Source organism: Trifolium pratense, linkage group LG6 (assembly GCF_020283565.1).
Source record: "Trifolium pratense cultivar HEN17-A07 linkage group LG6, ARS_RC_1.1, whole genome shotgun sequence".
NCBI classification, from domain to species: domain Eukaryota; kingdom Viridiplantae; phylum Streptophyta; class Magnoliopsida; order Fabales; family Fabaceae; genus Trifolium; species Trifolium pratense.
This window is the reverse complement of record NC_060064.1, coordinates 28,034,139-28,049,428: the sequence shown is the minus strand read 5'-3', so window position 1 is coordinate 28,049,428 and position 15,290 is coordinate 28,034,139. Positions and strand designations below refer to the sequence as shown.

Sequence of the window (15,290 nt, the reverse complement as noted above, 5' to 3'; positions counted from 1 at the left end):
TATCAACTACAAAAATCATTTGTTTCGAAAGAATTCACTTAACTATTTCCAAATTCTCATGCAGTGTACCTTCGAACATCTGTAAAATCACAGCAGTAACTAGTTACAGATCTCAACTTTTTCAGTAAGGGTTCCAACAAGATACAACATTCCTTACCACTAACAATCCTCAAAATTTCATAATGCTGCTCATTAAAAATGTGTGTTCTCTTGCTTGTATTTTGAAAGGGTTGAGATACTATACAAATTTGAAATATCAAGACATCCATAATCCAGGTCCTGTTAGTTCACGATCTGATGCAGAACCTTGGTTAGCTAGCTTCTGAATACGAGAAGAAAATTCTTCAGCCTGAAGTAAATTGATCAATGTCAGAGACAGATTACTTGAAGAATTAAGCAAAAACTCAGACGGAAAAGTTTGACAATACAAACCTTTTCATCAATCCACATGAGAGATGTTAGCTGATTATTTAAAATTCGAACTACAGCATCTAGTGGAGTCATTCCATCTGGTGCTTCAACCTCTCCACCCTGAATGAAACACTATTTTAAGCACAATTTCATTTAGTTAATGTAAAATAAAAGATCAACTGCATCCTTTACCTGGTTAGAATTAAGGGAATGGATAATTGACTTGATCTGCTCTGTCATTTGCTCTAGTTCCCTTTCTATCAATTCCGACTGCTCATACCTGCAAAACAAAATATACCGAAAAAGACGGGGAGAAGGAATGCATCAGTAATGAAAATAGTGCAAGAGGAGAAATGTGAGCACATCATTTTCAAAACATACAATAAATGGCCTTCACTTGCATGTTGGGTTTCATTGAGTAACATGTCATAAAAAAATAGGAATTTTAAGATAATTTATTAGAGCCGCAAAACAATGTCGAATCATGAGCATGTACTTCGTAGTTGTAGAGTCTCAGTGGTTTGAGCATTTTATGAAATTTTGCATACATGTTCACTTTAAACAGATGGCAGATTGAAATAAAGTATTCGCTCTCTCTAACAATGATGCAGTTAAAAAGCTTAAAACATATTGAATATTAACAATTCAACCATAAGCTCATTTTAAATAAAATTAATTTCCATTAACATTATAGCAATTCATATTTCATATTACATTAAATTAAACTAAATAATTTGCCTTCAGTAAACCAAGATACTGATCAACAGGAGAAAAAAATGGGAATATGAAACTCACATTGCATCTCTTGTGGACGCAGCTTCATCATCAAGAAGTAAACCACGCTCATCCTTGTAAATACGTTCAGCTTCGTCCTCCACGCTCTGTAAAGCCTTATCAACCTGATACAGGGGTAGCAAGTAATGAAGCAATTATTTCACAATAACAAACAAATCCAAAATCATTTTACATCAAATAGTGAACTGTATAATCTAAGTAAAGATTTTGGGGGTAAATAGCCTTTGTTTATTTACATTAAATTGTAAATTTCCTATCTGATACTACAAAAGAAATATTTTACAGCCCAGAAGAAAAGTTAGATGAAACGACTAATACCATCTAGCATAAAAAATTGTTGAATCTTACTTCCACTCAACCATCGGAATCTTCTCCTGTTGATTTTTAACATTCTGGTAGTGTGACATAAACTACGGAACCCAATATGGGCTGCCTGGATACATGATTTCACTTGTGTGATTTGAACTGTTTCTGAATGGGTTCAAAAGTTTCACCAGTTTTAATTGTGAATATGGTTTGTGTTCTTGTCATTGGGTTTTGGGCATATAAATTGCTTATTGGGAGATAGGAAAACTTGTTCAATCGTTTTTGTTGATTCCAATGCTGCTAATAATTTAGACTTATAGCATCTCCACTAGTGCAAATGTTCTAATCACTTCTGGAAGACTGGTGTATAGGAAAAAAAAATAAAAAATTGAATGCGCCTCCTAATAATATAGACTTATAGCCACTAGATTTTATTGTTTTGGTTTTAAAATCATGATTTTATTTGTGTTATTTTATATACATGCTTCTTCAACAGCATTAGCAATTTGATGTTAGAATAGAAAAACAGTAGTCAAATAAAACCCAGCAACATAAGAATAAAAGCACTAAATTTGATTAACACCCAGTCATAATAATAAAATGAAATTTTCCCTTACAAATGCATGAAAAACTCTAAACTATTTAGTGGGACAAAAGATTTCAAACTACCTCCTGTTGATGAGTTTCTATCAACTCCAATTGCCGCTCCAAATTTGATTGTGTCTCAACTACTTTTGCCACTTCAATCTAGATTATAAAAATATAAGTGAGCTACAATAGCTAAATTAAGTTGTTTTCATGTAGAAAATCATTAAAAATGATCATTTGAAGACATAGACAAACCTCAAGCCTCAATAGAACATCACGGTTCTGTAAAATCCTGCGATCCCATTCAGCTATTGCATTAGCTTGTTTTCGAAATTTTCCAGTTCTCTCTTGCAACTCAGCATTCCACTCCTTGATAATCTACATAAAGTTACAAGATTAGGAAGAAGAAATAGAGAAACAGAGGATAAATTAACTGAGAATTTGTTAAAGAATGTTAGTCTTGGCAATACCAAACAAACTTCTCATCCTTCATTTTATAATAAAAAGAAAAATTGGTTTGTGTTTTCTTCAGTAGAATTTATCGAAATGGCAGGTCAAGTCTTACTCATATAACCAAATACAGTCTCTTTTTAAGTCTGAGTTAAATATACTCATTATTAATAGCCTGTAATTTACCAACAGAACAAATAAAACATAATATAGGACGGAATTTATAAATGTATAAGGAACATATCAAATACCTCCTCCACAGTCTTCCCTGTGATTTCAGAAGGTAATTTTGGTGTAGCAACAACTGATGTGCTGACAGTTGAAGTAGTTCTACAAGACGAGCAGAAAAGAAAGTATTAAATTCATCGTCCTATAAATTATTAGTAACATCTCATCCCTTGTGCATATACAGTGAATTAAAGTATATATAAGGTGAGGAAAAATAAGGCACTAAATTAGATGCAATATACAGCAAAATAAGGCATAAAACAATCAATTATAAGGTGCAACTTTGGAATACCAAAGCACACAAGAGAACAATATGGAAACCCCTCCTAGACCTAGTGAAACCTATAGGGAAAAAAGGTAGAGAAACATTTGGTATGCAAATAAGCATTCTTTATTTGTTTTTCTACAAGAGTCTAATGCACGTGCATATCTTCTAGAATTAAATTAGCATCAATTTACTACCAGTATAACGTATTGCGGATGGAAAATTTTAAATCAGAAAATACAGAGTGAAAACAAAATGAATACAATTACAGAATAAAGAAATATTTCACTTGCATTTTCCTGAAAGGTAAGGTGGAAATATTTTAACTACATCCATAAAAAATGTGTGCATACCCACTACTGGAAGCAACAACAACAGCTGATGACAACTGAGTTGCACTAGTGCTCGAACTAGAAACTGCTGGAGCAGTAGAGGTTGAAGTGTTCACCCCTGCAGAATAAACAATCTTCCATGAGAAAAAAAATTAAAAGAGAAAAGAAATTAGTTTACAAGAATGAGAAGGTAATTTTCTTCAGTGAAATAAAAAAAAGTATTGAAATACAAATATGAATCCCAAATAAATAAAAAATACAACGATAGGCATCAGAAAAGTCTGCACATTGCCTGCTCTACTTTTTAATTTGTAAACTAAGTAAGAAACTAAATCAAATGTGTCTGGAATGCTACCCATATTAAAAAATTATTCAGTTTCAACTGAAAAGTTTAAAATAGTTTAATAGTTCTAGGACAAGGTAAAAAAGTATGGTTAGCACGAGATTTTGAGTCTCGTATATCTACCATTTCATTACCAAGGCATCTTCAATATAGCAAAATAATTCATAGATATATCAATATATCTATGAATTATTTCGCTATATCTATGAATTATTCAAAATAAATAAAAAAAATCTGTGAAATGGAATTTCTGTTCAGAATTTGACCAATGCCAGCTCTATCTCTTAAAAGATATTAAATACACATAGGATAGCTGAGTTAAGGTGCTAGTAGATTTAAGGGCTGCATTCCTACATAAAGCCAGATATATTTTAATTTCATGCTAAGCAGTGTGTCAAGGGTAAATAAATCCTTATCAGGTTCCTGTTTTACAGCTTTAACTATCACATGGTTGCCAAATCGAGATAAGTGTGTATTTCTAGAAGACCCTATTTTTCCAATCATACTTAAACGTAAAAATAAGTACCATGAGTAAAAACATGAGCTAATATATCATGGTTAAAATCATATATAAACAAATGTTCCACTCAACTCCCAAAAAACCATAAATTAACTACACTTTGTTTTCAATTACGGTTCACCCAGAAATATTTGTCACCGGAAGCAAAATTCAATGTGCAATATACTTGCCACCATGGTTCTCCCCGTGACTATTATACAGAAGTAAAACCTTGGATGAAATGCTAATCAATCCAAGCTGTGAATCCAGGCAGCTCTTATCCTTTTTGTTCCATTCCACCCTCAAGTGTGCCACACCACGTTCCGAGGTATTGTCCGCTTTGAGCCGCATGTGAGCCCTCATGGCTTTGTCTCTTGTAAAAGGCGCCTAGGTGGGTTAAAGTGTGTGGGTGTTGTATATAAACTATCCTTAAGCCTCGATTCCCAGGTGATGTGGGAATTTTTAGCTGTACCGGAACACTTTTAAACTCAACAAATATTCCTACCTACAATATTTTAATTCATCTAATTTGAATTTACTTGAATCAAAGTAGAACTTGGATCAGTATATTCGACCGATTGCTTGAAGCTACTTGACATCCAAAGCATGGCCCAAATATTTAAGTATACCATACCATAATACTATTTCCTTTTAAAACAGCCCTACACTATTTTGATGGAAGAAAATTGAACTAAACCCTTGATCACATAAGGAACCTGGCAGCCTAGAGAAACGTCACCCTAAAGTAATAGAATAGAAAGCTTAGATATATGAGGAACACAAATTAAAATAAGACATAAGGAACACAACACATAGACAACAGTAAGTTTCTATCTAACTAAAAGAAAAATATATATTACAAGCAAATTGACTTTCGTAATAAACTTATCATATTATACTTGATAGATATAAAGCAACCCTGCGAGAGCGAGAGGTTGTAAAACTAACTAATCTCTCAAGTTATTGACAATGATGCAAGAATAAAGGGAAATTCGAACAGAAGAAAAAATATATATAACAATGATCAAGGAATCAAAACAACCGACAAACCCTTCCAAGTTAGTCTTACAACATACTCTACTTGTAAAATTTTCCTTCCCACCCTCTTTACATTGAGTTACTGTAGATACAAACTCAGAATACAGAGATTAACTTAAATAAATTAAGGAAAATACATTGAGGATCAATAAGAGCAAGAATTATACACAATAGTATCACAGTCTTCCACAAAGATTTTGGTACCTGGTATCTCACACCTAGAACTAATGGATTAACTAACTAACCAACTAACCTCACTTACATTCTCTATTTTTATCCTCCCTCTCGTAGAATGATTAAACGAATAACTAAATATAATAAATAACTAAAATTAACAAACTATAACAAGTTCAACTAACAAGATGTAACCAACAAAGGACAAGACACTTGGCTCTTTGAAGTTTGAGCCCAAACTTATTTCCCCTAAATTGTATACTCCCTCCGGTCACTATTATATGCAAAATTGACATTTTAGGTGCATTGAATAATTTATGTATACATACACTTCCCCTTCCCTCCATCCTATACTACATTTCAGTTACTCAGTCTCAACATATTCCATCTACCACATTCTATAACACGACTTCGTTCATGCAAACATCAAATAAATTCGAAGATATAAAAGCAACACATAAGAAAACCAAAACACTCCATTCTAACATTAATAAAGTCAATTCACACATGACACATGTCAAAGACAGAGTAGTAAACATGATTCCAATTCAAAAAACATGGCTTACCAAATGCAGGAACAGTAGATGCCGAAACAACCGGAGTAGAAGCCTTGTTAGCAAATGAAATCCCGGGCCCAAAAGAGGCAGTAGATGCTGATGAAGTTGGCGCCGTGCTTCCTACACCAAAACTAAACGTCGATCCTCCACTGACCGATGGCGAGCCAGACACACTATATACCACCGGAGCAGCTGTCGATGAAAATCCACCACTAGCCGGAGCAGAAGATGCAGCATTTGCACCAAAAGCTGGCACAGACGCCGAAACAATTGCAGCACCAGTTGCCGTTGTCGAGGCTGTGGTAGTCGTCACAGTTGAGGTAGAGAACAAAGGTTCTGAAGATGTAGAAAACGATAAACCAGCCGGCTTTGAAGCCGCTGGTGTACCGGAAACTGCAGAGGCGGTCGAAGACGAAGCCGAAGAGCTTAACACATTGTTGAATCCAAATGAGGGTTGAGAAGCAGAGGAAATTGAGTTTCCTAAGGTGAACCCCGATGAACTAGACGACGTCGTTGCAGTTATAGTACTTGCTGGAGCAGAGTGTTTTCCAAAAGGTGGAAACGACGTCGTTGTGGTTGAAGTTGAAGAAGCATTTGTAGAGAACGTGTTTGAAAATAAAGAATTTGTTGTAGTTGCTGCTGAAGATGATGAAATAATGGATGAACCAGTAAACGATGAAAACGACGCCGTTCCTGCAGAAGTAGAAGATCCACCAAACGGCGTCGTTGTAGAAGAAGATATTCCCCCAAACGATGTCGTTGCAGCAGAACCTGTTCCTCCAAACGGCGTCGTTGAAGTAGTTGACGGAAATCCAAATGACGGCGCAGAAGCCGCCGATGCAGGTGCTCCAAACACAGAAGAAGGAGCTGAAGCCGATGACGGTGCTCCAAACAGGGTTGAAGAAGCCGAGGAAGCTCCTCCGCCAAATAGCGTTGTGGAAGCCGGCGCTGAAGCCGATGCCGCACCTCCAAATATCGATGTGGAAGTTGGTGTTGAAGCCGATGATGTTCCTCCAAAAAGTGTTGAAGCCGGTGCAGCTCCTCCAAATATCGATGTGGAAGTTGGTGTTGAAGCTGCCGATGCAGCTCCTCCAAATATCGATGTGGAAGCTGGCGTTGAAGCCGATGGTGTTCCTCCAAAAAGATTCGTTGCTGGTGTTGAAGCCGATTGTGTTCCTCCAAAAAGATTCGTTGCTGGAGTTGAAGGAGTTCCACCAAACGGCGAACCTGTGGTGGTGGAACCGAAAATAGACGGAGCTGAAGCAACCGGCGCGGAGGAACCAGTAGAGGAGCCGAAAATCGACGGAGCTGAGGCTACCGGCGCCGGAGAAGCGGAAGATGAACCGAATATGGAAGAAGATGCGGTGAAAGAAGAGGATGCAAAATTGAAGGGAGAAGCGGTTGAGGTGGAAGATGAAGATGAAGAGGAAGAGGGATTGAATGAGAAAGGGGAAGGAGAAGAAGAAGAAGAAGCGGCGGAGGTAGGGTTTGTAGTGGTGGAGAAAGGGGATGGTGAAGATCCGAAATTGAAAGCGGGTGAGGATCCGAATGAGAATGCGGATGTAGATTGTGTGGAAGAAGATGAAGATCCGAATGGTGAGAAACCCGACATTGTTGCGAGCGAACCAGCGAGCTCTCTCTGGAGTTGTGATTTGTGGAGAGTTTGAAAATGTGGAAGAGGGGAATTCGATTGGGAAGGGAAGGGGTTTTGAGATTTTAGATTCAGGGTTTTGAGATTTTACAAGCGGTTGAAGTTGAATTACTAATAGAGTTTTTTTTTTTAAGTAAGATTATAGGAGTTAAATTGGAAATTATTTACCATTTATTCTGTGGTGATCGACGCTGACTTAGTAGGAGGAATTACGGTTTGATCCATTGTAACTACGATCGAGAGGGGCTGGAACTATTTGACGCCAAAATTAACAGTCGAACTAAATTATACGGTTCAGTGAGCCGAATATTGATGGTAATAAAAAAAATTGAAACTTATTGTCGGTTTGTGAAAAAAAATTACTCAACATGTATTTTTTTCTATAAAAATTTGTGATTATCAAAGTTTTTATCAGCTTAAATTTAACATTAGTTCTGTTTGGTAAAAAAAAAATAGTCGATAATTGATAAGTTGTCTTATAGCGAATAATCTCTCTAGTCTGGTATATAATCAAATATTTACTTTTTAGATTCATCGCGTGATGTATCTAGATACTAAAGGGTAGGGGTGTTCGCGGTGCGGTTTGGTTCAGTTTTAAGAATAAAAGTCATCCTAACCACGAGATAAAAATGCATGCGGTTCGGTTTGGTTCGGTTGGTTTTTAAAAAGTTATCCAAACCAAACCAATGCGGTTAGGGTTGGTTCGGTTTGTGCGGTTTGTCACGATATAAAAAATACGACAATATTTCCAACTTATTATAAAATAAAAATAGGAAATTTTAATTTATTTTATTGTTTACATGATACAATATGCACATACATAAATTGCATATACATAATAATTTATTTTTAATACCAACAATATAGTTATGGATCGCGTGAAATGATATGTTTTGACGGCCTATTGTTTTATGAACTCAATTTGGGTTGATTGATAATAGTTGATAGAACTAAGTTAAGTATTGCGGTTTGGTTTGGTTCGATTTTCTGAAATGAAAACCGCAAACCAAACCAAACTGTGCGGTTTAGAAGAAAAATAATCTGTGCGGTTAAAATTAAATGCGATTTTTTGCGATTTCGATTTGGATTGGTTCGATTTACGATTTTACTTTTTGATTAATTCGGATACGATCACCCTTACTAAGGGGTGACTAAGATGACCGCACGGTCTACCGCACCTCAAAAAACTTTTATAGATAATTGTTCTCCTTGTTAATTATTCTACTGTAGTTTTGTTCTCCTTTTGCTGATTTTTTTATTAATATTTCTCCTTTTTTATTTCTGAAATATATTATTAGACAATATATTATTAGGAATTGTTTTAGTGAAGATTGTTAATTAAAAATGTGTCTGTCACTACAAAGATTGTCTATTATCAAATAAGTTCATAAATATGTTTAACTCTACTAATCAGTCATTTGTGACAAATGCTTTATATATTTTAACATTTAGAATCTTGAGCATAATTTTCTTTTTCACTGTAAATAAAATGTACAATAATTTAAACACGGGGCTTCAGCTAGCTGCCCAGAAACCATGAAAGCCTAGTGGAAAATTTAAGTGCATTGGAATTTCAAGTCTTGCAACAAGAGCATTTTTTGTCCCTATCTCTTTTGGGTTCAATATAACAAGACAACATCTCTGCATTGAGGTAGCATACTGCAAAACAAATCATTAATATCATCGTTAGAAACAATTTCTGATTTTCTTACACTTATATAATTTTGTTTTCAATAAAAGAGTAAAAAGAAAATTATGTGAATTGATTAAAGGACCTAAAACAATGTCTAAACATAGTTATTCTTAAACTTGTTATTATAGCTATCACTTGATTTTGATTATGTGATTAAAATTTTCATTGGTAAAGTTAAAAGTAGTAGATTCAATCGTAAATTTTTTAACTGTACAATTGTAAACTCGACAAATGCATTATATAAACTCACCAAATTCATACTCACCTCAACAACAAGAAGGTAACCATCATCTTCATCTTCACCTTTGGGAACAAAAATAGGTTCACCGACAAATCTTCTATTTCCACCGGTCCAAGTTCGTACAGAATTGTTCTCCAAATCAAATTTCACAATAGTATCAAAAGGAAAACTCGGCAATGTTTTCCGAGATCCTAAGGTAGTTGCAGAATATAGATATTTGTTTTGCTTGCCAGAAAATGAAGGATTGGTCGCTGGAAAATCTGCGGATTTTTTCCATTTTTGTATCGGCTTCACATCACATTCTTGGCAATTATAATCTGAATCTAATTTTATAGATATCTGCAACATTATGTTTTATAGTTAAAATTAACGAGCAATAAGAGATAAAAGGTGATAAACATTCGTTGAAATCAAAGGTGCTGTTGAATAATCCCTCCGTCCAAAAAATATATGTAAAAAATTGTCAACAAAAATGAACGTATTTGGTCTAAATTTTTAACCAATTACATCAAGTTTTTTTGACTCATTTTTGCTTAGAACGGAGGGAGCATATAAATTATTAGGACATTAAAAAAATTGAGTTTAATAAATATGTACTAAGTAACATCATAAAACACACCTTTAAGATTATCTAAAGTAGAAAGAACTTAGTATGAAGTACCAAAAGAAAATAAAACAAAAAGAGGGAAGAAGAATCAATTACCTCAACAAGATGTGGCAAAGCATTTTCACCTTTGACATTCATTATTGATGGATCTAACTGTCGCGTTTGCCAGTTATATCCTGAAAATAAATAAAACACGATTAGAGAAACAATTTACTATATGATTTATTAAGATAATTATTGAGTTTATTAAAAATTTTGTTTTAATATTTTCCACATAAATACATGTTATTCAATTTGGATTGTCCTCTTCAAACCTTAGTCGTTTTATATTAGGGTTGTTTAACGACAAAGGTTTTGATCAGAGAGGTGACACACAAAGAGTTTAATTTTTTATAATCAAGTGAATGTATCAATATAAAACTATATATACTTACCAAATAACTTCCTAAAGTTGAACCATTGGTAAGAGCAAGCACTAGCTTGAATTTGGATATCCAAATTCCCATGAACTTGTTTAACTTCAAAGGCATTACCAACATGGAGCAACCACAATTGTGAAGGTACTTCAATTGGTATTCTCCAATCTCTCTTTTTGGCTTCAGGTGTGTTTGGAAACCTAGGAAGCAAGTATATTGGTGATGTACTCTTACTTGGATTTACTGTTAATGCTGATATCATTGGAGATGCCCCACATACTGCTTCCATTGACCCTGAAATTTGTTAAAAGAATTTATTTTAATTGGTATATACTATGTACTTTGGTTAACAAAATTGATATATGTAAAAATTAATATTAAAAAAAAAAGTTATAATAGTTAAATATGATTTGATGTATATGTGAAATCTTGTATACTGAACTAGATTTTTTAATTAAGTCAAGTCTAATGTCATATTAGAGTGTTTGTAGATACATCCTCTCTATCGTCGTCATCTTCATCTCAAATTTTGATCTCTATTTCTAATCACGGAACATTTTCTTCTACCAATCACCATCAATGTAAGTACCTTAAACTCTAAGTATTGTTCGAAACACCTTGTTACGGCTATTTGAGTATATTTTGTGAAACTACTACTAATGTAGTGGTCCTTACCACAAATATATATGATGTACTTTTGTTTGCCTTGAGCCGTTTCGGTGATTATTAATGAATTTGTTTGCTTCTTAAAAAATTCATGTTCTATTTATAAATATGTCTTAAAATTAATTTTTAAAGTATAATTTTTTTTTGTTACATTAAAGTATAAACTTTATAGGATAGAATATTTAAAAATAATAATAATTCAAAATTAATTAAAATATTGTAATAATAGCAAAATACTAACCTAGTACATCAAGTTTGATGCGATTGGCGAATATTATGTAATGGGTATCAGTGAAAGCCCAATCATGGATCATCAAGTGATCTGGAATCTTGAAATCTTGTTTCTCTACCACCTTAAAATTAGAGTCATACTCTGCAAAATATAAAATAAAAATTCACATTCATGAATATTAACATCAAAATCAATTAGACATTTTAATTTATCTGGCTCATTCTACAACCCATATTAGCTAAAAAAATAAATTTATTTTTCATAATTATATTGAAATTAGAGTCATACTCTGCAAAATAAAAAAAACTGGATATTTTATATGTCTCATACAATAAGCTCTTTCAGCTAATTTTTTTTTCCCATTTTTCATTTTACAATGTTAATGAAGTATATTAATTATGTTTTTATCATTATACCATATCATTATTAATGTATATTTTTCTATAATACTACTATATCACATAGTAGAGGGTAGTTTAGTAAAGTAGATATTTTTTTTATTTTTTTATGAAACTGTTTTTTTATCAAGTAGTTTATTGGCTAGAATTTTGCCATGAATAAGTGAGGAGTAGTACGAACGTCAACCCCTGCATCTATAATATTTCTACCAACTGAGTTACAGAAAGTCTGAATTATATTTTTTAGTTTACATGTAAAAATCTTAAATAACTTATATGGACTACGTACATACTTGGATTACTATGAAATTAAGTTGAACTTTTTTGGTACAAAAAAATTAAGTTGAACTTATAACTACAAAAATGAAACTATATATTTAGAGCAATGTTATTATAACTTACCTGTAAATGTAAAATTACTTCGTGGAAGTAACATGTCTTCTGCATTGCATGACACAGTGAGTAATCTACTCATGCTAGAATCAACCTTGTAGTGAGACAAGAGTCTCTTTGGTGGCATCTTAAAGATTCCTATATTCAATAACATAAAAGACACATCAATTTTTATTTATATTATATAAAACACAATATTATAAAACTCATAAACTATTGTATTGTACGAAAAATCCATTCGTAAAATTCAATGTTGTACATCTTGCATAAATTATTATAACTAAAGTATATACTAGGGTATAATATTATTAACACCTTGTATAAATTATTATAACTAATCAAAGTATATACTAGGGTATATTTAACATGAAACCTTTATTTAATTCTCCCCCCCCCCCCCCACCCCCCCCGAGGAGCTAGAATTTGATCCTAAATAAAAACTATTTTTGGACACACACACTTGAGCATGTTGCTATGATTACGTATGTCTTGTGTGCCACTAATAAAACTTCACATAAAAAAAATATTATTGGAATCACTATATATAATTATAGTGAGTTGCATATATATATATAACTATAGAGTTAGAGTCCCATATTACTTGTACTGCTTGTCCAATAAATTATTAGCACCCAAATTGTTTATTATTCTTTTGCTAAGTATCAAGTTGCTTATTATTATTCAACATCATAATCACATCGGTTGGTCACATTAATTTCATATGTTTTTTAAAATATGAAAGTAAAGAATCCACTTTGATTGTTCCCCCATTTTTGTCCTGTGTCCTAGACATGTAGTGTGTGTATTATTCAAGCTCTTATATGCTCATATATATATGGAGAGACATCTGAGTGGACTCTTGCAATATAGCTATTTAATTGCTCTTTATATTTTTATAACTCTATTTATGTCATAATTACTCTCAACCCTTTAAATAATATTCCAATACAACACACTAAAACAAAAACTTAATTGTCTCAAGTGATAAGCTCAGTTGGTAATCACGATTTATATATAGAAGTTGAGATTCGAACTCCAAATACTATTTACTATTTATTCATTCTAAAAGTAAAATTCTTATCACCAGAAACTTAATTGTAATGGACAAAATATATTATTTTGTACTTAATATACATGCAATGCAAACCATGGAGACAAGTTGTGTGTGTGTGTATGTTGAGATTTAAGCTATGTGGTTTCATATTGGTGAAATAATTTTTCAGGATGCTTATAAAGCGTCTAAGAATGTCTATATAGATTGGAATACACTTTATACGTCCATTAATACATTTCATTTATATATACAAAAAATGATCAATGATCAATACGTACCATATAATATAGGTTTTAGTAAGTTGGCAGCAACCTCCCAAACATCACCACCACGATTCTCATCACCGTCTTCCAAATCACAATTGTCCATCATGTTGAATTTCCCAATTGTATCCAATGTATCGGATTCGATCTCATAAGGGTTTCCACCTTCCCACATACACAATAGCTTCTTCCCCCACATCAATACACTAGTGTTAGCAACATTTTTCATAACCTTAGTATTCCCAATCTTTTTCCCACCCTTCAATACGGAAAATGGACCTCTATGGGTAAATCTCCACGAGTCGGTCTTCTGATCATACTCTTCAACTTGAGCTTCGGTCTTAATGTACTTAGCCATGTATTTGACTTCTTTATTGACATTATCAAAAGTGAATGCTCTTAGGTATCCATGGCCGTCTAGTGGGTGCACCGTGGATCCATGATCATCCTTGAAAATTCCCGGTCCAGTTAAATAGTATGCACCAGACGGAAAATCAGTTGGTATTGCACCTTCCACGACACGTAGTCTAATAGGTTGAATTGTTTCCGATCTCTGTGACATGAACAAGAAATTGTAGTCCCATGAAGCAGCTATGGAGTCATCACGCTCAATAAAAGGTTGAACCGGCTGTAGAACTCGATCGGGCACCAAAACATCGATATTGGGTACGGGCGTAGATATTGGTTTTGGTTTAGTTATTGTTTGGGCTAAGGAGGCTTGGTGCACCGGAGGAGGCCTTATGAGAGGAGGGCTTGTGTATGGAGAGGTGTTGTGGATCGGTTTGGCTTGCATTTTTGGGAGTTATAGAGGCCTTAGTGTTAAGAATTGTTGGCATGTGAAGGTTGGTGACAATATGTGCTATATATATAGCTAGATATATATGTGGACATGGAACTGTTGCCAAGTGTAATTGCATTGTGTATATCCTTTAATTACAGATTTGCCATCCTTGAATTTTAATCTTGTTTGCATGCTTTAATTTGGTTTTTGCTCTATCAATGTTCATGTGGGGTGTGCCTACGTACAAATTGATCTAGTACATAAAGATTCAACTCAATTTGGGGAAAGATTTGGGTTTTGATTTGAATTCAACTCCCAGGTTGAAGATTTCATTGATACGTATGTTGGATTTCAGTCTCACATTAATTATAATTGGTAAGAATATTAGATATATAAGATAGATGACCTATGAATTCAATGGCTTAAAGTTTTTAGGTGGAGATGATGTGACTCCCTCATTTTTGGTACTAGAGCATCTGGGTCCGCTGTTTCTCTTGAGCTTTCCTAAACTCTCCAACAAGTGCTATCAGAGTATGGTTCAGCTTGTTGGGGAGCATAAGTGGATCTTGGTATTAGATAAACTATAAGATGTGAGAACTCACACTTGGGAAGAGATTGTTGGATTTCAAGTATGAGTGATTAAGTCTCACATCGACTGTGAATATAAAGAATGTGGGATTTAAAAAAAGAGGTGACCCGTTAATCTATATCTAATGCCTTAAGATTTTGGTTAGTGATATAACGTCTTCCTCTTTTGTAGTCTTAAAGCATTTTTTGTCTGTTGTTTCTCTCGAGTTTTTCGGAACTCTCCAACCTATATATAAATATTTCTACTAAAGCTCTATGATATTTGAAGTCTTTCTTACTACTCCCTCTGTATCATAATATAAGTCATTTTGATCATATAAA

The 15,290-nt window shown here is 33.7% G+C and overlaps 2 protein-coding genes across 2 annotated transcripts; both read right to left on the bottom strand.

Moving 5' to 3' along the window:
• On the bottom strand, nucleotides 1-7,780 carry LOC123889476 (nuclear pore complex protein NUP62). The gene is made up of 9 exons (XM_045938824.1): nucleotides 5,996-7,780; nucleotides 3,397-3,493; nucleotides 2,802-2,880; nucleotides 2,356-2,478; nucleotides 2,182-2,259; nucleotides 1,207-1,310; nucleotides 604-691; nucleotides 433-531; nucleotides 1-349 (listed from the first exon to the last, which is right to left on the bottom strand). Exons 1-9 carry the CDS (start codon nucleotides 7,596-7,598, stop codon nucleotides 257-259), a joined length of 2,364 nt encoding a protein of 787 aa, XP_045794780.1. The 5' UTR covers nucleotides 7,599-7,780; the 3' UTR covers nucleotides 1-256.
• Nucleotides 7,781-8,990: 1,210 nt separating this feature from the next.
• Nucleotides 8,991-14,438, bottom strand: LOC123890250 (carotenoid cleavage dioxygenase 7, chloroplastic). The gene is made up of 7 exons (XM_045939814.1): nucleotides 13,616-14,438; nucleotides 12,293-12,421; nucleotides 11,502-11,633; nucleotides 10,613-10,888; nucleotides 10,275-10,354; nucleotides 9,596-9,910; nucleotides 8,991-9,296 (listed from the first exon to the last, which is right to left on the bottom strand). Exons 1-7 carry the CDS (start codon nucleotides 14,391-14,393, stop codon nucleotides 9,153-9,155), a joined length of 1,854 nt encoding a protein of 617 aa, XP_045795770.1. The 5' UTR covers nucleotides 14,394-14,438; the 3' UTR covers nucleotides 8,991-9,152.
• Nucleotides 14,439-15,290: the final 852 nt, after the last annotated feature.

Coding starts and splice junctions, on each gene's coding strand:
- LOC123889476 (XM_045938824.1), bottom strand. CDS start 7,598: ATGTCGGGTTTCTCACCATTCGGATCTTCATCTTCTTCCACACAATCT. Junction 1,311..2,181: donor TAGAAACTCATCAACAGGAG/GTAGTTTGAAAT, acceptor CCCCTGTATCAG/GTTGATAAGGCTTTACAGAG. Junction 692..1,206: donor GCGTCCACAAGAGATGCAAT/GTGAGTTTCATA, acceptor TTTGTTTTGCAG/GTATGAGCAGTCGGAATTGA.
- LOC123890250 (XM_045939814.1), bottom strand. CDS start 14,393: ATGCAAGCCAAACCGATCCACAACACCTCTCCATACACAAGCCCTCCT. Junction 11,634..12,292: donor AAGTAATTTTACATTTACAG/GTAAGTTATAAT, acceptor TATATTTTGCAG/AGTATGACTCTAATTTTAAG. Junction 9,911..10,274: donor CTTTGCCACATCTTGTTGAG/GTAATTGATTCT, acceptor ATAATGTTGCAG/ATATCTATAAAATTAGATTC.